Here is a 25856-nt window from a genome sequence, read left to right as displayed (position 1 = left end):
CTGTCTTTACCTAGTATGTATTTATGTTTGAGAATAAAATGTTTTTTTCAATGAGCAGAAAAGGAGAATGAGCAGATTTAATCAGAATAATTTATTTCAGACGAACTCACAGATCAGTTTTCTCACAGCTGCAGGTCACAGAGTGTTCACAGGCTTTAATGAGGCTGCAGCGCCCCCTGCTGTCAGACACACGTCATTAAAACTCTACAGACTGTACAAACATTTACAAAAACATCTTCACTGTCACCATCCAGCTTCTGTTTTTGTTTTTTAGGCTCAGGAAGGATTCAGATTTGGCGAGTACATTAAAAAAAACTCTTACAAACAATTCAGACGTCATTTTTCTCCTTTAAATCCTGAAAAAAGAGATTTTTCCAGACCTGTCGGGTGAATGTTGAATGTTTAATAAAGATAATTTACTGACAGTAAAACATGACACATGAACATAAATATATAAATCCATAAACAAAGACATTTACATTTTTACAGCTCATCACCAGCAGAGTGGAGACATTTCTACCTTCAGGTTTAAGGTCAAAGGTTTAGGGTCAAAGGTCATGGTTAGGAGTGAAATAACGTGTCAGTAATCATCTTTGGTTTTCTATATAGAGAAAAACAAACCCACATTTCACTTTTAGAGTCAAAAACACCATTTAAGAGTCAAGCTGAAGAGATAATCAGCTGTTTGAGTCCGATCAGGCTGAATCTCCGTCCGGACAAACCAGAGGACGAAGGAGGATCAGATCAGAGGTTTCAGACGGTTCAGGAACAACAGGGTTTTAAATTGACCTAAATTTGACCTGAATGGATGGAGAGAATAACCACTCCTGTTTTTTCTGTCATCCCAGTCTCTGATTGGCTGGTTTGAGCCCCTGTCAGAGGTTTCTGTCCCTCATGGCTTCCTGTATCTGTCTGTTGAGCTCAGCGATGATCCTGTCCTCGTGTGTGTAGACGCCCGTCCTCAGCAGAGTGTCCCTCTCCTCCAGGAGGCGCGTCAGGTGTTCGTCTGCGCTCTCATTCACAGGTGGAGAGGGGGCGGGGCCAGGTACGGAGGAGGCGGGGCCTAATCCTTCCTGCTGCTTTAATCTGCAGGAAGAAAACATGGAGACTTTGATGATTCACCTGCTCACTTCCTGTCAGAGGGTTTCTCCCTGACGACCACGGTTTGTTGTTTTTACCTGTTGAGCTCGTTCCTGATGTCGTCCAGCTCCTGTCGCTCCTGCTGCACCGCCTCCTTCTGCTCCGACGCCAGGTAGCGCAGCCTCATGGCCTCCAGCTCCGCCTGCTGCTTCCTCAGACGGGTCATGGCGTTTTCCTGCTCTCGCTGCGAACACACACACATCAGACACGTCAGATCTCTAACGTCTCTGCGCGCCTGACGCGTCCTCCTCTCCTCCTCTCATCGGATCTCAACCTCTCCAAACAAGCCTCTGACCCCGGCGCTGAAATGTGTCTGGACCCTGATGCCAGGAAACTATTTCTACTCATTACGCAGAGCGCGGCGTGGTGATAAATTTGTCTGGCTTCACATTTTCATAAAACCTCCCTGAGAAAAATGCTGCGGGAGCTGCTGAATTCACACGAGCCGGGCCGCAGCGACACGACGAGAAGAGAAAAAAAAAACTTCATAAAAACGTCCAAAAGTCGTATTTTTCTCAGCCGCTCGGACCTCCAGCTCGGATCCACCAGACGTCCCAAAATTACCCAGAATACCAATCTGCACTGCGTCTGCTGGCGAACAGCTGCACGGCGATAAATCAGGGAAACAGACGGAGGAGGGAAAACAAAAACACTAATCTCTGATTATAAATCAAATCTGTTTCATTTACAAGTTTCAGGTTTACTCTGAGGAGCCTGCTGGGAAACTGCTGCTCAGGCTCTGGCTCTGCTTTCACTGAGACCGGCCCAGCTAACTGCTGGTTCTGATCCAGAGGTTTCTTCATCAGGCTGCTGTCTGCTGGTTCTGATCCACTACACGCTCTTGTTTTAGGGTGTTGGTCTGACAGTCTGACACAGAGGATCTCTCTCTGACACAGACAGGAAGGTGATCGGTCAGTTGTTGGTCGACCTCTCCTCGGGTCGTTCGTTTGATGGTACAAACCAGGGGTCTGAACCTTAACTTTCCAAAGAGCTGTTTTTCCTCAGCTCACCTGGATTAAAGTCATTCTGGAGCCACAAAATCTACTTTATCTTCACATTAAGACAAAAAAGTGTATAATCAGGTGAATATTTATCTAAACAAGAAGTTTTTGTGTTTATAAATTTGCACGTGATTTCTTAGTTTTTTATTTTTAATAAATTTGCAAATTTAAGAAAAAACAAAGAAATTTGTAGAGTCATAGATTGTATAAATTTGCAAAATGAAATTTCAATAAGTTGGAAATTTAACAAAAAAATCAAAAATAAAATGTAATAAAAAATGTAATTAAAAAACATTTGAAACATTTAAAAACGTGCAAAATTAAAAAAAAAAAATGCTGAAATGTCATAAATTTGCATGAAAACCTAAATAATGCAATTTCAATTTTTTTCCTAATTTCCAAAACTTGTTAAAACTTTCTTAAATTGCAAAAAAAGGGATTTTTATTTTAAAAAAAAAATCAATATTTGCTAAATCTTCAAAAAAAAAAGTGGAACTCTTTTTTTTGATTTGCAAAAATGTCAAAAAATTGAAATAAATTTTTTTAAAAAAATTCAAAAAACTGCAAAAAAAATCACAAAAAATTAAAAGTTTGTTCAAGAGGTGATGCATTTTTAGTAAAAAAGAAAGAACATTATGTTTTTACTTAGTGTCGTTATCATTAATACCCTCTGTAAGAAAAATATTAAAAGACCTTTATTTAATGATATTTTTAAAGCTACAAGGAGCCAGAGCCACAGGTTGAAGACCCCTGGTCTAAAGTCTGATTTTGAGTCATGAAACCAACCAACAGTCCACAGATATTCAGCCTCTGCAGCAGGGCAGCACCATGAATCGTTAAACGACAGCGACCCTGATTGACACGTACATGATCTTATTTCTAAACACTGACTTTTTTTTTTCATGAATCATGAAGAATTCAGGATTCAGGATCTTTCATCATAAATAAATCAAACAATAACAAAACAATAAAAAAACAATATGTCACATGACGTACAATTTCTTTATCTTTTTTTTTTCAAGTATCCAAAGCCACTGACCAATCAGATTTTTTCACTTATAAACTCAAATGTTTTTGACCCAGTAAACCTGATTCTTTTTGTAAAAGAGAAAACTCACAGGAGAAACTGATCAGGGAATCTAAAGAGAATCAGATTGATAACAGCACTTGTATTAGGGGTGGGAGAAAAAAAATCAATGTATCCTAATTTGGGGACTTTTTGTTTAACAATTTCAACTCTTTTTTTTTTTTATTTAAGTCCTTCATTTTAGTTTTTGTTTATAAGCTGGGTTGAAAAAAAAGTAGAGATGTCAGATTCTCCGAATAAATCTCAAAAGTGACCCAAATGTAAAACTAAAGTAAAAATTGAAAAATTGGAGAAATCAAAGATTCAAAGCAATTTAAATTAAATTGGTACCTCAAAATTCATAAAAGAACTGAATGGGGAGACAAGCACATCGTCCCAGCCCTAATTGAAATCGATAAAATCTTATCAATACCCATCTCTATGACTGACAATTTATATGTTATTTTTCTAAAAAATCATCAGCGCAACAAACATTTTGTAAAAAATTCCCACAGAATTCTGATCTCAATTGTAGGTTAAAAAGAAAAAAGAAAAGTGATTCACTTTTTTCCCCAGAAACAGGCTGATTGACTATGTAGAAGTGTTAAAAACTGCAGTTCATCATGTGTCCACTTGAGGCTGGCTGCAGAGGCCAGAAACCACTTACACACCCACAGATCGACATATATCGACATAAACCACACCATGACATCTGTGACTGTTTACATCCAGGTAGTAGAGCTCTAGAAACAATATAGAAGCAGAACTACAGCTCCAGCTGGTGGAGGGAGGGTGAACTACAGCTTAGACACAACTTATACAAATTAATACGACTGATATCCACCCAAAACAGTTTTAGCAAAGTTTAAAAACAGGGGAATGTTCCTTTAAATCTTTAAACTGCTGAATGAACAAACCGACCAATCGGCTGACATCATCGTCTTTCAGCTCCTTCACCCACACGGGCACGAAAAAAGAAAACATGCCACCCAGCAGAGTGTGTGTGTGTGTGTGTGTGTGTGTGTGTGTGTGTGTGTGTGTATTGGGGTGACACAGAGCAGAACAAGCAGTCGGCTGATTCTGGATGGGAAAACTAACATTTTCACATTACTGCCCTGCTCACACACACACACACACACACACTTTAAACACACACACACACACACACACACACACACACACACACACACACACACAGTGAAAGCTTCCATTTTCACACGCCTGATCACCTCACCTCCTAACAGAAAAAACACACACACAATCTCTCATGAGCACATCATTCACACACACTCACACACACATACACACACTCACACACACACTGAGAGGCGGTGTGTGTTGACACAGGCCCGGCTCTCTGTGGACCATTAGCAGTCTGTATTACAGGCCGTTTAAAGGCTAATTACAACAAAAACAAACATGCTAAACATTTTCTCTAGCGGCCGCTGCCAAGGACAATCTGAGGCCGAGTCCTGAAACAATTAGAGCACGAGGTGATACCGCGGCCTCCACGGGGGAGACGGGGGAGGACGGGGGAGAGAAAGGCTACTAACTCTGCAGAAGAAGATTTTTAAAGTTAGACCATGAATCTCCCAGCAGCTAACGCTAAAGCTAACTTCAGGATGCTACAGATCCTGAAGTTTCTTTATGTCAGGACAGCAAAATGTGATGAGAACACCCAAAGCTCGTCTCAGATTAAAGACCATAAAATATTTTGTTTTCCCACCACAACAAACCAGAAACAGACTGAATAACAACTGAAGCCTTTCACTAACTCAACCTCACGTTTAGCCGACCTAGCGAGAGGCGAAGAGGTGGGGCTTAAGCCTCCTTGCTAACAGCTACAGGGTGTCCACCTGTCAGTCAAATCTGATCTATTCAGACTGAAATCCTGTTTCTAACCAGGCTGTGAACATGTTTATTTCTGCTGTAAAGATCAGCTTTTTGAATGGGTGTGTGTGTGGTTTCTGGAGCTTTTGACACAAGCCCCAGCCTCAAGTGGATACTAAAGGAACTGTAGTTTATATATTTTTTTTATTTTTAGGGTCAGAAGTTGCTGCTTGATAAATGAGAGCTCTTCTTAAAGACACGGACTTGATGATGCCAATATAAAATCTGGATCATGGACTTAAGGCCCATTTACACTCAATGTTACATACGGATCCGGATCCGGATGGAGGCTTTCTCTGCGTTCATTTTGTCCATATTCCTGCAGATTTTACATGAAGTTTACAGATGGGCTGAACAGATACGAAGCTTTGGTGAAACACGACATTTCCGACGTAAAAGGAGGACACAAGGGCCCTCAGTCTGACTGAAACTCTAGTTAAATTTCTAGAAGACAGACTGACACAACCAGATAAAATCACAGGAAAAGCATCTTTTTCTCTGAACCTCACAGTTGCCAAGGTTTGGGTTGAATCTGAGCACGCTCCTCAGTTTACACTTTGACAAAGAAGAAGAAAAGGGCTCAGCTCACCTGGATCAGTCATACTGGAGCCACAAAATCTGCTTTATCTTCACAATAAAGACAAAAATAGAAGATAAAATTCTACACAGTTAAAATCTAGTAAATAATTTTCTAATAAAAGTCAAAAATTAAATTAAATTTATGCAACTGTACAGGTGATGTCGTGTTTTTTTTTTTTAAATCAAAATAATTTGAGATTTCAAAACTTTGCAAAAATTCACTTCACAGCCAAAAAATGAAATTTCTAAAATTTTGAAACATTTTAGAATTTTAAAAAGTGTTTTTTTATTATTTATTTCTTAAAAAAAAAAATCGTCAAAAATGTGATTAAAAAAAATTGCAAACATTTTTTCATAAAACTAAAGTTCAAAACTTTTTTGAAGTTTTAAAAATTTGCAAAAATGTCAAAAAATTGTAAGTGTTGTTGTTAATCTGAAAAAAAAGTTAAAAATAAAAGAAATTACAAAAATAGCAGAGAAATTGAAAAAAATTGAAAAAATCTTAAGGAATTGAAATGTAAAAACTATGCAACTACTTTAAAATTTCAAAAATAATAAAAAATAAAAATAAAAATTGAAGCTTAATATATATATTTTTTAATTTAATTTCCTAAATATTGAAATAGTTACTGAATTTGATAACATATATCGATTTTATTGCTCAGCCTATCTTTATTTTTTGTCTTATTGTAAATTTAGTTATCTACCAGGGGTGGGGTGGGGGGGTTAACTTTTTTTTTTTTAAGATTTTACAAAATTTAAATTTCCAAAATTTGCAAAAAAAAATTTGAAACATCAAAATAAGCAAAAATTCGACACATTATTGATTTTATTTAGTGTCGATGTGTTTAATCATAAATACGCTCTGTAAGAAAATTAAAAATTCTTGATTTTAGTAATGTTTTTTGAAGCTACAAGGAGCCACTGCAGAGGAGACAAAGGGCCAGGTGTGATTTAAACTTAGAGTTTGTTAAAGTCTTTTAAACAGCTGTTCTGGTGTTCGGTGTAACAGGATGGCCCTATAATAACAGTTTGATGCATATCGCCACCTTCCAAAGCAGAGGTGGACAGACTTTTGATGCGTCAGAAAGGAGGACGAGGACAACACTCCATCAAACTGCTGAATAAACTACGGCTGAAGCCAGACTTCACATCCACGTGAACGTTGGGGCTAAGTGGAAGTCCAGTCGGAGCGGGTGAAGTCTGAGACGGTCGTGGGCTGAGGTTTTTGGACACATGACCACAGATTGACTTCTCCTCCCCCGGCCTCCCCTCCGTCCTCCCTCCATTACTCTCCTCCACTCTGAGAGGTCACCAGCTGTGGGAGGACGTCTCGCTCAGACACTTTCATCATTGCTCACTCCTGGATGCTTTTTTCTTTTTTCCTGCGCTCACATGAAGTTTTCTCTCCCCGCTCTCCACCTGGGGGAGTTCAGGGCCAGTTTTTCACTGACTCTCAATGAGGTTTTTGGGGGACGTGATGGATAAACCATGACAGGGAACAGGGACCGGCGGGGCTCACATTAGAGAGAAATGAGTTTCCCAAACAGCTGGAGTCAGAGGGATACGGGGAAAATATGAAAGGTCTGTTTAGTGTAAAGAGCTGACAGAGAGGAGCTGAGGTAGCTCCACACCTGAGGGACTTTCTGAGCCGACGGAGAGGAAATTATCCTCGTTTAAAGAGGGAAACACAGGACGGGCTGAGCCACGCTCGCTGCTCTGAGTCTACAAACCTGAACCTCTCATGACCACCACAGAGACCACAGCAACATTTTCTCCACACAGGGTTAAAAAACTCAGCAGCAGTTTTCTAAATGTTGTGTTAAAGGGCTGAGATCAGTGTTTTGAGGCGGCTGCGTCAGGTTTTTACTGCGATAACTCAGAGATAAGAGCTGCAGGAGCAGGGTTTGACAACGTGGCGTGTTTACCTGAGATAGTGACGTCCGGTCTGGTCAAAACACTGTTTTCACAGTGAGATCCAAACCACAGGTCACTCAGCTGTGTTCACTCATTACCAGAGGTGGAGAGAGCACGAAAAGTTGGTACTCAAGTGTATGTACGGCTACACAGCTTCAAATGCGCTCAGTTAACACCTCGGTACTGGTGTTAAAATAATTCTTATCCAGGGAAACAATCGGAGCTAATTTTTGATTGTTTAGCATCAGATGAATGAGCAGTAGGTTTGGTTAAACTTCAACTCAACACAACTTAACTTTATTTATAAGGCATTTAAAACAACCACTGCTGAAACAGAGTGCTGTACATCAGAGTAGTGCAGGAATAAATAAGTGAATAAAACAAATAAATCAATAAAAAAAGGTGTACGTAGTAAAATAATTGTTGCACTGTTCTAAAAATAATTTAAAACAATCCAACAATTTACTAAAAATTAAAACAAACCATAAACTCTAAAACATGAGCAGAGTCTCAAGCTGGGTTAAAAACATAGACTGTATAAAACATGGACGTAGTCTCTCTGACGTCACCCGTCTGTTTCTGAAACGGAAAATGAAGCAGATCGGCTATAGCGGCCATATTGGAAGTGGCAAGGGCTTCACCTACAGCTATAGGGCGCCTGTTGGTCACATGACCCTCAGCTGTGCCTCTTATTGGGGGAGCTCACAATCTTTATATCCTCTGAACGGCTGAGTTAGAAAAAATCCACCCACCGTACAGTGGGAGCTGGTAGTAAAATGATCGACTCAGACAGGAGACGTTTTTTGAACCAGGCTGTAAAAAGGTTAATTTCTGCTTTGAAAACATTTTTTTTGTCTTGGTGTGTTTGTGACTCCCTGTACTTCCAGATCTAGCCTCAAGTGGACACTGGAGAAACAGCAGATTTTAGCGCTTCAGCATTGTCTCATATTCTTAGACCGGAGGTTGCCGCTTGGTTGAAATGCAAAGAATAAATGTTACTGTATCAAGTCACAAGTGTAAACAAAATTTGCATCATTGCAAATAATCTATTTCTCGACACTTTTGTAATCTGTATATCTGTAAGAGTGAATAAAAAAGTTTATGCATGCAACAACGAATCAATTAGTTAAAGAGTCGACAATGTTTTTTTCATAATCCATGCACTGAGCTGTGTCATTAGTGTATCAATTTGTCTTTAGTTTGTCCTCTTCCTTTTTGTCTGATTATTTAGCTGTTGGTAACTAGCTGAAGGTGCATTACCGCCCCCTACTGGACTGGAGTGTAGATGACCTGGGCTGTGGGGCTGTATGCGTCACATGTAAACAGATCAGCGTGGCGGAGGAGAAGCCGAGCTGGCAGGTGAGGGAAACGAGTAAACGAGTATAATGGCAGAGCAGGAGAAAGCCATTCAGCCAAAAAACTCCAGAGTTGGGAGAACTTCACACTGAGTTTAAGCTCGTACCTCACATGGTACGGCAGTACGACTGCAATGATCCAGCTCTTCAAACACAAACATGTTGGGCTCATCGATGACGAGTCAGGAGCTCACAGCGAGGGGAGGAGCTACAAAATCCTACATACACTCCTTTTATTTGTTGTGAAATTCCTGTTTTATCTTTTAGGACTCGTTTAGTCTTTTTAGTAAATCGTCACCCCATTTGAAAACCACGAGGAGTTCATTAAACCAACATTAGCATTAGCGTTAGCTGCTACAGATAGAGGTAGGGCAGAGGGGGTGAACTGTTTGACCTGGTCACTTTAATTATGTTCATTTATGTTCTTTTTATGTCTTTAAACAATAGTCATCAACTAAAATAACAACAAATGTTTGGTTTTGTGAATTTTCATGCATTCTTCTATGATCGTCAGAGTAATCGATTACTAAAATAATCGTTAGTTGCAGCCCTACTTTAGTTTGACTAAAATTAAACACTTGACAAATACTCATGAAAGTACAGGTACCAAAAAAATCTACTTGATTACAGTAACTTGAGTATTTGTAATCTATTAATCCGCCCAGCCACTCATCACCCTGCTGGGTTAAATACTGGATTCTGATTGGTTAATATCTCACAGTAACGAGGTGTTGCTCTGCCTTCGACTGTTGGTGATGTGCCAAAGACGCTGGCTTCTTTTACCAAAATAATGAGTTGTTTACATACATTAGGTTATATTTGGTGGTGTGACTCTGCTCTGGAGCTCCCTGCCCTTCAACATGCCCACGTGGAATACCAAACCCTGAGGCAGGGAGAGCATCAGCAAAGAGCCCGGGGCCCAGAGCAAAGAATACATGTGACCCCGGTGAAATCACGCAGCAGAAAAGAAAAGTTTGACCATCTGAAAGTCTGTGTTAAAAGATAAAAAAACGTTGTTTGCAGTTTTGGTGTAATATTCCATGTAATCGCTCTGACCCTTCCCGTCTGCAGATCCAGAATATTCCAGGAATGAGCAGTGGGAACCATCAGACCATCTCCACAGAGACCAGTAACGCTGACGTTCCCTCAGACGTCGTTTGTTTTACACAAACAGCTTCATGAGAGACGACAGTTTTAGTCTGGACGACTCCACGGGGAGCTGGACCCCGGACTCTGACTGACAGCGTGGGTGTTTTTATCAGACTCCATCAGACAAGAAGAGCCCGGAAACCCTCACACGTTATAGTCCTCAGTTTCTGACTCACGTCTATTTGTTTAAGTTTTAGAAAAACATTTATTCGTCTGTCACATTTTGACTCTAAGTGGGCCATTAACCTTCTCATTTAAATGTTTAAAAATGTCTGAAAATACTTAAAGTATTTAGTAAATTATCCAGGGTTCCTCTGGTTATTCACGTGTTTATGTACAGTCCGTCACCAAGGAAAAAACGTGTTCCCCTCATATTTCAACGTTTATTTAACTCTTTGTTTGAATTGGGGAAAAGTCTAATTAAAGGAATTAATGCAGTTCTTGACATTTCCAAAGACTTATCCAGTTTGACTAAAACTGGGACAGGTCCCTAAATAACCGACCCGTACCGTCCCACTGTTTGGTTCCCTTCTGTTGGGGTGACGGACCAAACCGATCCGGCCTCAGAAGGTGGAGCTAGAAATCACTTCCCATGTGGAGGCGATGATAAAAAACTGAAAACACAAACAGGATCAGGCTAAACTGATCCGTACCAAACTGGACTGATCCAAACTGGACCACTTGGTGGAAACAGACTTTAGTCTGACTCTGGTCATGAATTTCAGTCTTTGTGGAGAGATCTGACTCATTGATACGCCACAAACTTTGGGTTTTGCTTTTAAAGATTAGATATTAATGCGAACAAAAATAGAGCAAAAGATTTGTCAAAGACAGAGAGAAGCTAAAAGTTTAACTGATGTATTTAATGACCTTTAACTCCTGCTATTTGCTCCCATCCTGCTGGTCTCCATTTCTCAGGATTTTTAATATTTATTTAGTAATTTAATATTTTAGTATTTAAGTAACAAGTATTTTCTGTTTTTGTTTTCCTGGATTTATTTTTGAGCATTTTTGACAGTAGTGGTACTGAACTCTGTGCTGATTGTTTTTATCAGAACCAGAAATACCTTATTAGTCCCAGAGGGGGAATTTGGTAAAGACTGTAACATGGTGAACTGGCTGCTCTATGTGCCTCTAATCGCCCCTCAGGGGTCAATACAGTTTTTTTGGGGTAGAATTTGAAAAGTAATGACCCTGACCTCGTTAGACCTCTCCCCTATGGCAAGAGATTCAGGACAATTCAGGCTGGCGCTACCAGACTGAAAAACAGCTTTTTCCCCACAGGTGTAAACTGGTAAACAGGGTACAGGTCACTGACACCCTCCACCTCCTCCTCACATCCTACACCCAGCCTCACCCACACCACACTGTCAAGGGAAACATCATCTCTTCATATCAAGTTTAGAGGTCTTTGCTTTTAATGGAGCTGTTTTCCCTCAGCTCACCTGGATTAAAGTCATTCAGGAGCCACAAAATCTACTTTATCTTCACATAAAAATGGAAAAAAAGTGGATAAACTTCTATACAAAATTAAAATCTAGAAAATAATTTTCAACATGAACAAGTTCTTTAAATTTATGCAACTGAACAGGTGCTGTCATAGTTTATTATTTTTTTTTTAATCTAAATAATTTGAAATTTCAGAAATTGGCAGAGTCACCCCCCAGCCAAAAAGATGAAATTTCTAAACTTTAAAACACTTCTGAATTTTAGTTTTTTGTTTTAATTTAAAAAATTTGAAAAAAAAAAAAATCAAAAAATGTGATTAAAAAAAATGCAAAAATTTCCATAAAAATGAAGTTTTAAAACTTTTTTGAAGTTTAAAAATTTTTTTTAAACTTCAAAAAAAACTTGAAGTTTTATGTTAATTTGAAAAAATTGTTTAAAAAAAATGGAATTTGAAAAATTGCAAAAATTCTGAAAAAATTAACAAAAAACCTAAAAAAATGAAATGTAAAAACTATGCAACTACTTTAATATTAAAAAAAAAAAATAAAAAAAAAAATTGAAGCTTAATAAATTTTTTACAGTGTCTTAAATATTAAAATAGTTATTGAATTTGATAACATATATTGATTTTATTGCCCAGCCTATCTTTATTTTTTGTCTTCCTGAAGATTTAGTCATCTTACCAGGGGGGTTAACCTTAAGTGTCTTTAAGAACTTGCAAAATCTAAAAAAAAATCTTCAAAAATTTAAACGTTAAAACTACGCAACCGCTTTAAAATAAAAAAAAATAAATAAAAAAAATAAAAAAAACAAACAATGAAAATTAAAGTGTTATAATTTTTTACAATTTAAATTTAATTTCTTAAATATTGAAATAGTTATTTAATTTAATAACATATATTGATTTTATTTATTTTTTGCCTTCTTTAGATCTAGTGTATTACCGGGGGGGGTTAACCCTTGAGTTTCTTTAGGAACTTACAAAATCTAAATTTCAAAAATTTGCAAAAAAAATGTAAAAATTAAAAAAAAAAAAATCTCAAAAAATTGAAATGTAAAAACTATGCAACTACTTTACAATTTCCAAAATAATAATAAAAAAACAATAAAAATTGAAGTTTAATAAATTTTTAATAATTTCTTAAATATTGAAATAGTTATTGAATTTGATAACATAGATTGATTTTATTGCTCAGCCATCTTTTTTTTTGTCTTCCTGTAGATTTAGTCATCTTACCAGGGGGATAAACCTTGAGTTTCTTTAAGAACTTACAAAATCTAAATTTAAAAAATGTGCAAAAATCTTTAAAAATTTGACACATAAAATACACACAAAATTACACATTTTTGATTTTACTAAGTGTCAGTGTCTTTAATCATCAATACCCTCTGTAAGAAAAATAAGAAATCTTTATTTAAATAATATTTTTTAAAGCTAAAAGGAGCCACTGCAGAGGAGTCAAAGAGCCACAGGTGTGGTTTAAACTTGGAGTTAGTTAAAGTTAATTTAAACATTTGATCATTTCATCTCGCCTGTAAACACTGGTCACTGTAAATCCTTTGTGATTCATGATCATGATAAGAAAGACATGTTAGCAGCCCGTCACACCTGTACAGGAGATATTTCTGGATCTGTTTGGTTGAACTTTAGCTCCTGACTGATGTTAATGTTGGACTTAAAGACGTAAATCTGTCCCCTGTTATTTTCTTCTTTCTTTACAACCTGATGAAACGACAGAGTTTGGTCGTGTCTCCTCAAACATGCAGCGATCACAGATCCACATTTAACGCCTGGTTTTCCAGCCAGGCTTTAAAAACAGCAGATTTAGCTCCCAGCTCTCGGCTTTAATCTCTCTGTCTCAATATTTGGGCTCTGAAAGGAGCAGCTTAAGCTCCTTGTCCCAATATTATGAGTAGAAAAAGAGCAGGCCTGACTCTCTGATGTGGACATCAATTCTCGCTCTGCCTCCACCTCCCGGGATGAAAAGCACATTATTCCTCCGACAGGAATTTTTATGATCCGACGTGAGCTAAACAGCACGCCATGCGAGGCGCTGAGAGGAGAGAATAAAGAGGCGAGGAGAGGCCGAGAAAAACCAAACAAGCTCCGGCTTTAAAACCCGCAGAGCGCCCAGACAGACGCTCGGGTAAACACCGGCCCGATGGGTCAGAGAAAGGGAGAGTGAGACGTCGCCGCAGTTAGCGCCCGGCCAGCTCGTTGCTCAACACAATCCCAGGGATGATTAATAGACGGGGGGTGACACTCGCAGCCAAACCCCCTCAGAGGGAAATAAATCACAGCCTGTTTTCTTTACCGTGATGGCGCTCCGAGAGAGGACGGGGAGGAAGGAGAAGAGGAGGAGAAGGAGGAGAAGGAGTGAAAACAATAACAGACAGAAAGAGGAAAGAGTTGGTGGAGAAAGACGAAACAAAAAGTGAAACACGGGAGGGTAAAACTGTAAACTAAAGAAAATGATGAAGGAAAGGAAAAGAGCTGAGAGAAAATAAAGAATAATTACAGAAAAAAAATGTAAAGAGATGAAAGAAAAGAGAAAAATAAAAGAGAGAAAAACAGGAGAAGAGGAGAAGAGTGTGTCAGGTTTTCCAGCTGCTGAACATCAGTAACAGTTATTAGTTTATGAAATACACTCACAGGGTGTGTTTACATTAGGCTGCTCAGCTCTGTGTGTGTGTGTGTGTGTGTGTGTGTGTGTGTCATGTTTCATTGTCTACTTCCCTCAGATAAATATTTAGCTCTGGTGTTAAAACATTTCTCTCCCTCTGCTCCTCGTTCTGTCTCTCCTCTGTCGAAAACATCAGATATTTTGAAGAGAATCAGGTTTTGTAAAAGTCTGATCACGTCTGTAGTATTTTCTATTTATTCTTGTAAATTTGGGATCAACTTCTACATTTTTTTTTATTATTAAAATTCTGATTTATTTCTTAAAAACTTTTCATAAAGCTATTATTAAGTTATTTTGCAAATCTGAACTTAAAAAATAAATGTATATCTTTTTGTGCATTTTAGATTTTTCCTGTAAATGTTTAATTTATTTAAAATGTGATTTTATTTTCATGTATCTATGGATGTTAAAAATTTCAGATTTTAATCAGAACATTCAATTTTTATTTATAGTTTGACATCTGTCCTTAAATTAATAATAATAAATGAAAAAAAATGCAAAAATGTCCATAAAAATAAAGTTTTAAAACTTTTTTGAAGTTTCCAAAAAAATTTCAAACTTCAAAAAACTGGAAGTTTTGTTGTTAATTTGAAAAAAATGTTAAAAAAAAAAGAAATTTATAAAATTAGCAAAAATCTGTAAAAATTAACAAAAAACCTAAAAAAATGAAATGTAAAAACTATGCAACTACTTTAATATTAAAAATTAAAAAAAAAAGTAGCTTAATAAATTTTTTATAGTGTCTTAAATATTGAAATAGTTATTGAATTTGATAACATATATTTGCATTACTTAAATTAAAATTAAATTACTTTTATTACTTAAAAAATGAAAATTAATTTTGATTAAGACTAATATTTATTAAAGTCTGATCACATCTGTAGGACTTTCTTTTTATTCATGTAAATTTGTGGTCAACTTTTAGAGTTTTAAACGTTTTTTATTTTAATTCCTGATTTCTTTCTTATATATTTTTCATTAGGCTCAAAAATATTTTGAAAATCTTTTGATTCAAACCTTTTTTATGAATTTGAGATTTATTTCCTGTGAATGTTGAATTCATTTCATTAAAATGTGATTTTATAACTTATTTCCATGCATCTTTCTATGTATGCAGAAAATTTCAAATTTTAATCAGAACATTTAATTTTTTAAAATCTATAGTAAAAGAATATGTAAATTAATCTTAAGAATCAGATTTTATTGAAGTCTTATCGCAACTATAATATTTTTAATTTATTCTTGGGAATTTGTGATCAACTTCTAGATTTTACAATATATTTTTAAATTTCTGATTTCTTTCTCATGAATTTTTCATTAAACTTTAAAATAATTTACTTTTTTTTGCAAAGTTTTAATTAATTTCTTATTTTTGTGAATTTTAGATGTTTTTCTGTTATTTTTTTATTTATTACATCAAACGTCTTTTATGACTTATTTTTATTTCTTTATGTTTGTTTTTTTAACAGAAATACAGTTCTTTTCTTGAAGCTTTAATTTGTTTATCCGTTGGAAAGCCTTGATTTTTTTTTCTTTTCTTTTCTTTTTTAATTACTCTACTCCTCACATTAAGTTTTTGGTTTTAACAGTCTATGTTTCATATTTTCTTTTTTAAATCTGAAGGTTCCACCTTATTCTAAATTTTGTGCTTTAATAACTTTTTTGGTTTTCATTGATTAAAAGTTTTTCTTTTTAGGGCCTTTGGTCTGTTAATATAAAACAAATGATAAAACTTAAAAACCTTGAAAATTTTTCTCAACATTTTTGTCTTGTTATTCAAAACATTTAAAAAAATAGAAATGAGAGAGGAATGATAAACTGTCTCAATTTTCTGTCCAGACTGTTTGGTAAATTAGTTAAATTAAATCCCCCTCACGCAGTAACTCACAGGTTTCAGTCTGACTCACTTTAGGTCCAGGTCTAAGAACAAAACCAGTTTTCTGAATCACCTGTAAGTTTGTTACGGATGATAAAAAAAGATAAAAACTAAAGGTGTGTGTCAGAGTGTGTGTCAGAGTGTGTACCTGTTTGAAGCGGGCCAGCTCCTTTAAGGCTCGTCCCCACTGCTGCTTGTAGTGGAGTTTGGACTTGGTGGTGGACTCCAGCTTCCTCTCCAGCTCCACCTGAACGTTCAGAGAGTCCGGGGTCAGGATGATGTTTGAGGAGCGTCTCAGGTTAACAGGTTAATCTGCTGGATTACCTTCTCCAGGGTGAGCAGGTTGATCTCTGACTGCAGTCTGACCTCGGGCCTGACGCTCTGCTGCTCTCTGTACAGGTGAAACTCTTTCTCCAGCTGTTTGTACCGACTCTCTGCGTCTGCGATCTGAGGATCAGACAGAGAGTTAAAGTTAAATCAGGTAAACATGAAGAAACTGAAGAGTCTCCTCTCTGCATCTCCACCTGCTGCAGCAGCCGGCCTCTCTCCTCCTCCATCAGCCGCACTTTGTCCCTCTCCAGCGCCACCCGGTGGTCGCAGTCCTGCCGCAGCCTCCTGCTGCTCTCCTGCAGCTCTCTCTGGGTCAGGTCGTGTTCGGCTCTGAGCTCCCTCTGCAGCCGCTGGGTCTGAACGCAGACAGAGAAAATAAACAGCTTTCCTCACTTTGTTCAGGAATAAAAACTGATTCTCTGTTTTTTTCAGTCTTTGTTTAAAATCTGGATCTTTTCTCTCTGACCTCCAGCTCGGCCTCCACCAGCTGCTTCTCCCTCCTCTCCAGATCGCTCAGCGTCTTCTGGAGCTGCTCCTCCAACGCGCTGTACTCCACCTCCTTCCAGCGGACGCACAGAGACACACAGAGACGCACAGAGACGCACAGAGACGGATCAGAGGAGAAACAATGAGCTGCTGATGTTTTTCTGCTCATCAAACTCATACTTTATGTTTTCATATTTCAGAGTGAGAATAAATGAAAACTGTATATCTGACGACTCCTCACCTTCTTCTTCACCAGAGCTTCTCTCTCCCTGTCCCTCCTCCTCCACTCCTCGGCCAGAGCCTGCATGTGGCTCAGCTCCTTCCTCCTCAGCTGAAACAAACACAACATACGACTTATAATCTGTATCATAAAACAGTAAAAATATACATTCCTCCTTTAAATCAGCAGATTATAAATATCTACAGTGCTGTTTTGGTTTGTTGTGACACCAAGTTTTAGACCAAGGATCTTCAACCTGTGGCTCTGGAGCCTCATGTGGCCCTTTGACTCCTTTACAGTGGCTCCTTTATAGCTTTAAAAAAAATTATTAAATTTAATAATTCTTATTTTTCTCATAAAAGGTTCTTAAAGGACCTAAACTTTATCAACCATGGGAAGATGACTAAATCTACAGAAAGAAGAGGAAAGATGAGTTGAGCAAGAAAAAAATATGAGTTATTAAAATTCAAAATTATTTCAAAATAGCAAACAATTAAAAAAAATATAAAATTGCAACTTTTAAAAAACCTTTTTTTAAATAATGTAATTATTTGAATTATTTGACTTTTTTTTTTAATTTTTGCAAATTATTACAATTCAATTTGATTTTTCCTTTTTTTCCAAATAAAAAATAACACTTCCATTTTTTAAATTTTTGCAAATGTTTTAAATTTCAGTTTGAGGGCATTTTTTTGAATTAAGAATAAAACTTCCATTTCATTATTTTTTGCTTTTTTTTACTTTTATTTTTTTAATTTTTGCAAATCTTTTAAATTATTATTATTATTATTATTTTTTTACTTTTTTTCCCAAATAAAGTATAACACTTCCATTTTTAAAATTCCTGCAAATTTTTAAAATTTCAGTTTTTGGGCATTTTTTAAATCAAGAATAAAACTTTTTTCAATTGTAGACATTTTTTTTTAATTACGGATCAAGCTTCCATTTTTATTTCTTTCATATTTCAAGTTTTGCCATTTTTGTTAAGAATAAAACTTCCAATTTTTCATATTTTTGAAATTTTTGCAAATTTCAATTTTTTGAATTACTACAAATTTTTCCAAATTGTTTAGTTTCTTATATTTGGAAAAATTTGCAAATGTTTGAATTTGTAACAACTTTTAGAAAATGAGGCAAATTTTTGAGAAGCCATTTTATTTTATTTTTTTGTTTTTTGCATATTTATACAATTTTGTAAACTTTTTTAAAAGTCAAAAATTTAGCAAATTTAAGAAATCATTTTTTTATTTTTAGTTCTTTTTTATCTATCAAATATAAAATCTAAGACATCATGTGTACAATTTTATAAACACAGAAAACTTCTTGTTTTGATTATTTTCACTGGATTTTTCATCTGTTTAGAATTTTTACACTTCTTTTTTGTCTTTATTGTGAAGATAAAGTAGATTTTGTGTCTCCTGAATGACTTTGATCCAGGTGAGCTGAGGAAAAATGCCTGTTGTATCAGTGTTTGGGTGTGAGTGTGGGTGGATTACGTCCTTAAAAACTGTGAGTTTCTTCGAGCAGAAACAAACTGATCCGTCTCGTTGACCTAATGTGACCTGACGATGAACAAACCTCCTACCTGATGGTCGAACAGATCCTCCTGCTCCTCCTTCCACAGCTCCAGCTCCAGGGCCGTGCGGTACTCCAGGGTGTCTCTGGGCGCCGATGGAGCCGCGGGGCCCTGAGGGGTGGGGTTCAGACTGGGAGCAGCCGGGAGGGAGGATGGCCGAGAGGGGACTGGGGGTTCATTCTGGAAACACGGGAGCACAAAAACACGCCATGGTTCACACATGTCAGAATAAAGAGCAAAGGAGAAAAACACCCCTCTTTAAGTCTGAGCTGATGTTAGATAAAAACTCTCTGTCACCTGTGAAGACTCTGAGACCACGACCTCTCTGGCTTTGATCAGACCCAGGTCCTCCAGAGTCGCCACGTAGCTCAGCTCCGCCACCTTCTCCCCTGAGCTGGAGGAGGAAAACACGTTTGAGCCTCAGTGAATAAAACCATCACACCTGATCAGATCAAAGTCAGTCAGCTGTTTCCTCACCTCTGAGTCTGGATCACAGGGATCCGGTCCTGGTGGGTCTGTCTCCAGCCCTCCTCTCCTGAGGAGGCGAGAAGTCTGCTCCTCTCTGAGCTCAGCAGGTGAGACAGCTGGACCGAGGCTCGGCCAATCAGCTGGTCTCTGCTGGAGGAGTCTCTGTGCCACACCTCCACCACCAGGGGGAGTCTGTGAGACACACACGCTCAGTTTTAAAAAACATTACACGGTCGTATTGCACCATCTGGTGGCCAAACACGGTACTTCAGCTTGATTTGAGTCTTTTTTTTTTCACTGTTGGAATAAAACTATTAAGTTCCCTGAGATTGTTTGTGTGTGAGTGTGTGTGTGTGTGTGTGTGTGTTTACCTGAGGAAGGTGTCCTGTAGCTGATGAGGCAGAGCGGCGAAGTCGAAGGCGCAGAACGACTGAGGCAGAGACACGTCCATGTTCCTCTGCAGCTCCACGGGAGGGTTGGTCATGATGGGGGAGGCGCTGCCGAAGAACTGATATGAGTACCTGCAACACCACAAAGACCAGATCCTCAAACCCGAACCAACCTGGAGATCTGAGCTGCTACGACCCTGAGGTTTAGAAGTTTCTACCTGAGCGTAGCGTTGATGGGATGCGTCAGGCTGAGGTTCCCGAGGCTGCGGAGGTCCAGAGAGAAGCAGAAGTGATGAGCGGAGGAGGGGATGGAGACTTTAGGAGCAGAGACGCTGACGGATGAAGCTTCGCCTTCACTCTGCTGCTGCTGCACGGGAACCTCCAGATCTGCAGCTGCACACATCAGCAGATAAAACGTTACATACACTCTGCGTCGTTAGAGGAGATCTGACCTCAACACCGTTTTCAGGCTCACCTGCGAGTCCTGTCCCCGCTTTGCCGCGCTGAAGCTCCTCCAGCAGACTCTCTGCTTCACTCTCTGTGTGGGAGGAAGGAGGAGGAAGAGGAGGAGAGTCTGGTTTCCTGACCGGAGAGGAGCTCTGAGGTCTCTGTTCAGCAGGAGGGACAGACGAAGGAGGCTGTGATGGAGGGATGGACTTAGTCTGGGCTTTGCTTCCGTCGTTGTTCTCTAAAGTCTGAGGAAAGAAAAAGCCGTACGTCAGCTCAAAGTAGAGATAAGATCTTAAGCCTGACCTGGCCCGACATTTGCCCGTCCATGTGAGCATGATACCACACACAGAAATATTATATTATATTTTATAGTACAAGTGCTGTCAGGGGATTAAAAAAAGTTATCAAATTAATTACAGGATTTGTAATTAATTAATCTAATTAATCGCATTTTAATCTCATATCTGTTTAAGGTCCCAAAATAACGAATTTGAATTCCATGATATTAAAATTACATTAAAATTCATTAAAATACATTTAAAAATAAAGTGGGAATATATATTTAAAAAAAATAATCTAATTAATTAATCTAATTAATCGCATTTTAATCTCATATCTGTTTAAGGTCCCAAAATAACGAATTTGAATTCCATGATATTAAAATTACATTAAAATTCATTAAAATACATTTAAAAATAAAGTGGGAATACATATTTAAAAAATTAATCTAATTAATTAATCTAATTAAACGCATTTTAATCTCATATCTGCTTAAAGCCCCAAAATAAGGAATTTGAATTCCAGGACATTAAAAATTAATTTAAAAGACATTTTAAATACATTCAAAAATAAGGTGGGAATATATGTTTGAAAAAAATTAATCTAATTAATTACAGGATTTGTAATTAATTAATCTAATTAAACCCATTTTAATCTCATATCTGCTAATGGCCCCAAAATAAAGAATTTGAATTCCAGGACATTAAAATTACATTGAAAGACATTAAAAACATTTGAAAATAAGATGGGAATATATATTGAAAAAATTAATCAAATTAATTACAGGATTTGTAATTAGATTTTTAAAAAGGGCGTGTGAATAAACGAGATGGGCGGCAGTCTCACAAAAATCAGTCTCGCTTCCTTCCCCCAGTTTAAAACATGTTGCTGACATCATGTGTGATACATTTAGGGTCCGTTGGAAGTTTGAGAATCTGACGGGAACACTTTTTTTTTTTTACAGCTTTTGAAAAGGACAGACGGTTTGTAAATGCCAGATATTTGAAAATAAGTGCGTCTTTGAACCCCCCGCTGGTTTGGGATCCAGATTAATCTGCGTTAATTTTTATAATGCGTTAATTTGAGGTGTTTATAATTAATCTAATTAACACGTTAAAATGACAGCCCTACTATTTCAACATTAAGAAAACTTGCGATATTAAATTTCGACTCAAACTTCCTCCTCTGAGTGTGTACCTGTGGTTGGACCTCCTCCCTCCTCAGAATCACAGCGACTCCCACCGTGGGCTGGAGGTCTGCGGGCAGAGCCGGCAGCGTCTGTTTGACTCGTTTAGGAGGAGTGAGGATAAACGCTCCCTCCACGGTCGCTGCTTTCTTCTCCAGGTCCACGGAAACGCTGCACAGAGCGGACAGAGAGACGTCTGTGCTGCCCAGAGAGTGGTTCCCACAGCACAGGTGGATCTGAGGGAGACACACAGGATCATATGATGACACATGACCAGCTGAGAGCGCAGGGCGACGTTCACCAGACTCACCTCCAAACCGGGCTGCTGGGACAGGAAGGTCCTGAGGATCTGTTTGCTGCTGCGGATGCGCACTGAGGCGCGCTCGGGCTCAAAGTCGGGGCTCAGCAGGTTGTGGAAAGGCTCGCTGGTGATGTCGTTACCGAGTAAAGTGTAGTAGAAGAAGAACTCTGAGCCCTCTGACGACAGCTTCATGGTGCTGGGGATCAGCTGAGGGGAGGCAGCGAACGTCAAGAGGTCGGTTTGATGATCGGTCTCTGCTAACAGCTGACGTCAGGGTCTTACCTGCTCGAGTTTGGTAGCGAAGGCCACGGTGACGGAGAGGACAAACATGTCGGTGCAGAGATCTGCTGGTCCCACCTGGTGGTACCCCTGGTCTGGGACCAGCGAGGCCTCCAGCTTCTCTGGGAGCAGCTCGGTCACTGAGGGCGAACCTGCAGCAGGAAACAACAGGAATCTGAGTAGAAACATTTTTCCCAGCATTAGCATCCCAAAGAGGAGGAAAAGCCGCTCTGAAGCACGTCCGACCTTGTCTTGGTGGAGCTTTCTTGGCTCTGAACCTCTCAGGGGAGGACTCAGAGGGTTTGGTGTCGTTCTCCAGGTGCATGCTGAGCAGCAGGGCCGGTCTCTGTTTGGTGTATTTACTGCTCAGCAGAGGAAACCAGCGAGGCTCCTGAAACACACACAGAACAAACCTCACCTTCAAGTCCAAACCGGGCGTTTGTGAGTGAATTTCAGGATGTCATCCAGACAGGAAGTTAAGTCTTCACCTGTTTGACCTCCTGCACAGATCGCAGGTCCAGCACGATGTAGCCAACGTTCTCTTTCCTCTTACTCGCAGAGTCGACGGCGAAACACTGGAGCTTGATGGGAGTCCTCTGCAGCCTGAGAGGACAGCGAGCATCAGTGTTTACATAAAACCCAGAGACAGAATGATGCTGCCAACATGACACCGAGGAAAACATCTTGTCTGCTGTGATTTAGTTTCAGACTGACCTGTGTTGGTGCAGCGTCCGTCGGTCCAGCTCCCAGGCCAGCTCGGTGCTGAACTGCGGCTGCTCTCTGTGCTCCACCGGGTCTGTGGCCAAATGCTCGCCATCGAAGCTCGCCTGGACCACCAGACTGAGGCGGGGGCTTTTAGGGAAGTGACGACCTGTGGACAACATGTATCAAAAACTAACAAACTGATCCTGATGAAATTTTCTGGAAATGTTCAAAACAGGATCAGGAAGAAGTTACTAAATTCTGGAGGTGATCCAGATCACTGTCTGAATCCAGGATTACTTAAAAGGATTCTTTATCATTGCCATTTAATTTAACATTAAAAAGCCAAATTTAATGTTTTTTAAGACCAAAACAAATTTAATTCAAGACCCAAAATTTCATTCTGTCGCCAAAAAAAGTCAATTTATTTGCTGTAAACACAATCACAACTCACAGTTGGTGTTTTCACTTTTTTTCCACCATTTTTTTTGATTATGAGGCAAAAAAGAGCCAACGTAACATACAAAAGTTACATTATGGTAAACAACACACTGCATTGTGCTAGTCACTTCACGGCCGACTGCTTTTCCAACTTTGGACAGTCCAACAGAGGGCTAGCCAATAGACTGGTCCTGAATCCAGGCGCATTACCAACCATCCTCCAACAAACCTGGGACCCTGGAAATGTGAGTATTTTAAATGCTGTGTGCTGTGGAGCAGATGGAAGAGCTTTTCCTCAGTGTCCCCCCTGTCTCTGTGTTAGCTTCAGGATGCTAACTTTAGCTGCAGTTAGCCTGTTGTTTTAGCCTGTAATGTTATGGTAAACGAGCTTCTCTGTTTTCGAAACATTGTGCACTCGGAGCTCGTGGCGCCGCTCTCAGTGACGTGGAAGAGCGGGGCGGTATCAGCGGTGGCTCATTTACATATGAAGGCCACGCCCACTAAATCAGAGCGTTCTGAACAGAGGGGCTATGAGAGCCTGGAAACAATGCTGCTGTGCTTGATTTATTGGCTTTTTGGACCAAAACATGTTACTACCATTTCATGAAGACATCAATGATCCAGATTACACTGCAGGAAAGGAGCAGGAGATGGGAGCTTTAAAAAGTAAAACGAATCGCAACAAATACACACCATTAGAAGTTTTACTGCAGGTCATAGTGCTTTGTTATCGGCATTATACGCACCGTCCGGAAATTTAATACCTACGGCAAATGTACAGTAAATTTAAGACAATTTAGGACCTTCACTTCCTAGATTTTAATTTAAGACATTTTGAGACTTTTTAAGGACCTGCGGGAATCCTGTGTATATAACTCCACCATAAATGGTCGGATTGCTTTGCTAAACAATACAAGACAAAGTCACCATAGTTTCTGACAGATGTTAAAGTTCGATCCAGGTCCTGGTAATATTCTGGATACTAAGATCTGGAAAATAAAATATGTACTGGATCATCATGATTTTCAACACTGTCAGGAAACAAATTATTGTACAAACCTGCAACTAACACCTAACTGTAGCAGACAGTCTGCTGAAAGGGAGTATAACATTAAAGTCGGACTATCACGATATGCTTTGAGGAGGTCTGCGCTCTCTGAGTGTTTTTCTAGTTTATATATGTGTGAAGTGGGTAACGTGACATAAAGTGGGCTGCAGGGATTAAGAAAATCAGAACAGAGTGAGATTGTTTACAAAGTTTAACAAGTAATTTTAACACCCTGCTCTGACAAAGTATCAAATGTACCAGTCATTAGGGAAAATGTTAATAATTAAAACACATATTTTCTTTTACAAAAAGCATTACAAGCATAAAGAGGAGCTATTATTTTCCTTTCTTATCAAAAAGTTGTAAAATAGTGGCTAATTGTCTAACATTATCATGTTAATAAGGGAACACAGCTATTGAAATTTGTGAGAGCATAATTGTTTCATAATAATTAATCTGTTTACAAAGGAATAATATAACACAGAAATCATATATCAGATGATCCCTTTAAAATTTTTTCCCTTGAACTTCTGCTGAAAAAATCCAGCAACTTGTGATTTGCAAAATATTAACCCTAAAACTTCATTCATCATTAATCAGCTGTGAGTATTTCTTTTTGTTTGTCAAAACTGAAAGAAAATGTCCTTTAACTTAGTTTTTCAAAGAAGATGACACAAGACTAGACTAGAAAAACTGTCAAAAAAACTTCACTTTTTTAACACATGAAATCTCAACTAGACTGTGGAAGGAGGTTTAACTTTTTAAAAGCAACAGACACAGCTCCATGAAGACCAAAACAAACTTTAGCTATGGCCGTGTAGTTTAAAACTCTTACCGTATCTCTAGTAACCTCCCTGTGTGTTGGATTATTTCGTCTTTTATCAGAGAAACAGATCCTGAAGGTGTTGCTGTGACAGCTAACAGTTACTCCTCTTCAGACCAGATTAAACTCACAGACACAGGCTGCTGGTTAATCTCTCACAGCTGACTCTGCTGAAGAGGAGCTAACGACGATCTGCTGCTGTAAACACTGACACTAACGTTTATTCACTGATCATCCTTACAATAACATCATCGATAACTTTTATCTTTTTGGGGTTAGATTTTGAAGTTAAAGGTGTTAAAATCCTCCTCTCAGACCGCTTACCTTCCAGGATGGAGACAACGATGAGCAGTTGGTCCGACTTTGAAGCCATGATGACATTTAAACCCGCTCCAACGGAAACTTTCAACGGTTTAAACCTGATGAATAAACTCTCCTTCACACCCTGAACTCATTAAAATCATGTTAAAGTGAAAATATCTCAAACTAATCACAGTTTGCGTGTAAAAAGTCCCCCTCTGCTCTGTTCAGCCGCTTTGTTGTCAAGATTTGGCGCCACCCATTTTCAGTTTGAAACCGGAAGTGATGACAAAGAAGCCTCATTGTTTCAGCTCCCTCTATGGACAGGGGGGTGGAACTGCAGGGCCCAGACTGTGTTATATATAATAACAACTGCAGCAGCTATTATGAGCCTATTTTACGATTTAAAAATTAACACTACTTCATTACTGCTTCTCCACAAACTCAATAAATGATTGAACTTTGACCAAAC

At 38.5% G+C, this 25856-nt stretch overlaps 1 protein-coding gene across 1 annotated transcript; it reads right to left on the bottom strand.

Moving 5' to 3' along the window:
- Positions 1-778: 778 nt before the first annotated feature.
- Positions 779-25653, bottom strand: cep120 (centrosomal protein 120). Its single transcript, XM_074671324.1, has 20 exons — positions 25409-25653; positions 22785-22941; positions 22559-22673; positions 22317-22461; positions 22074-22222; positions 21801-21998; positions 21502-21726; positions 20051-20270; positions 19794-19968; positions 19558-19707; positions 19196-19378; positions 19016-19112; positions 18728-18898; positions 17164-17253; positions 16903-16995; positions 16631-16792; positions 16431-16553; positions 16255-16353; positions 1179-1324; positions 779-1086 (listed from the first exon to the last, which is right to left on the bottom strand). The coding sequence occupies exons 1-20, from the start codon at positions 25455-25457 to the stop codon at positions 876-878; spliced, it is 2958 nt and encodes a 985-aa protein (XP_074527425.1). The 5' UTR covers positions 25458-25653; the 3' UTR covers positions 779-875.
- Positions 25654-25856: the final 203 nt, after the last annotated feature.

Source organism: Halichoeres trimaculatus, unplaced genomic scaffold (genome assembly GCF_033239565.1).
Source record: "Halichoeres trimaculatus isolate MK-OKI-2021-1 unplaced genomic scaffold, fHalTri1.1 fHalTri1_scaffold_5, whole genome shotgun sequence".
NCBI lineage: Eukaryota > Metazoa > Chordata > Actinopteri > Labriformes > Labridae > Halichoeres > Halichoeres trimaculatus.
Note: the sequence above shows the minus strand (reverse complement) of the source record. Positions and strands in the feature narration are given on the sequence as shown.

Bases quoted from the DNA above. Each gene is read 5' to 3' on its own strand.
- cep120 (XM_074671324.1), bottom strand. From the start codon at position 25,457: ATGGCTTCAAAGTCGGACCAACTGCTCATCGTTGTCTCCATCCTGGAA. The intron at 22,942-25,408 runs GTAAGCGGTCTG...TGTTGTCCACAG, and splicing joins CGTTGTCTCCATCCTGGAAG to GTCGTCACTTCCCTAAAAGC. The intron at 19,708-19,793 runs GTAGAAACTTCT...GTGGTGTTGCAG, and splicing joins CCCATCAACGCTACGCTCAG to GTACTCATATCAGTTCTTCG.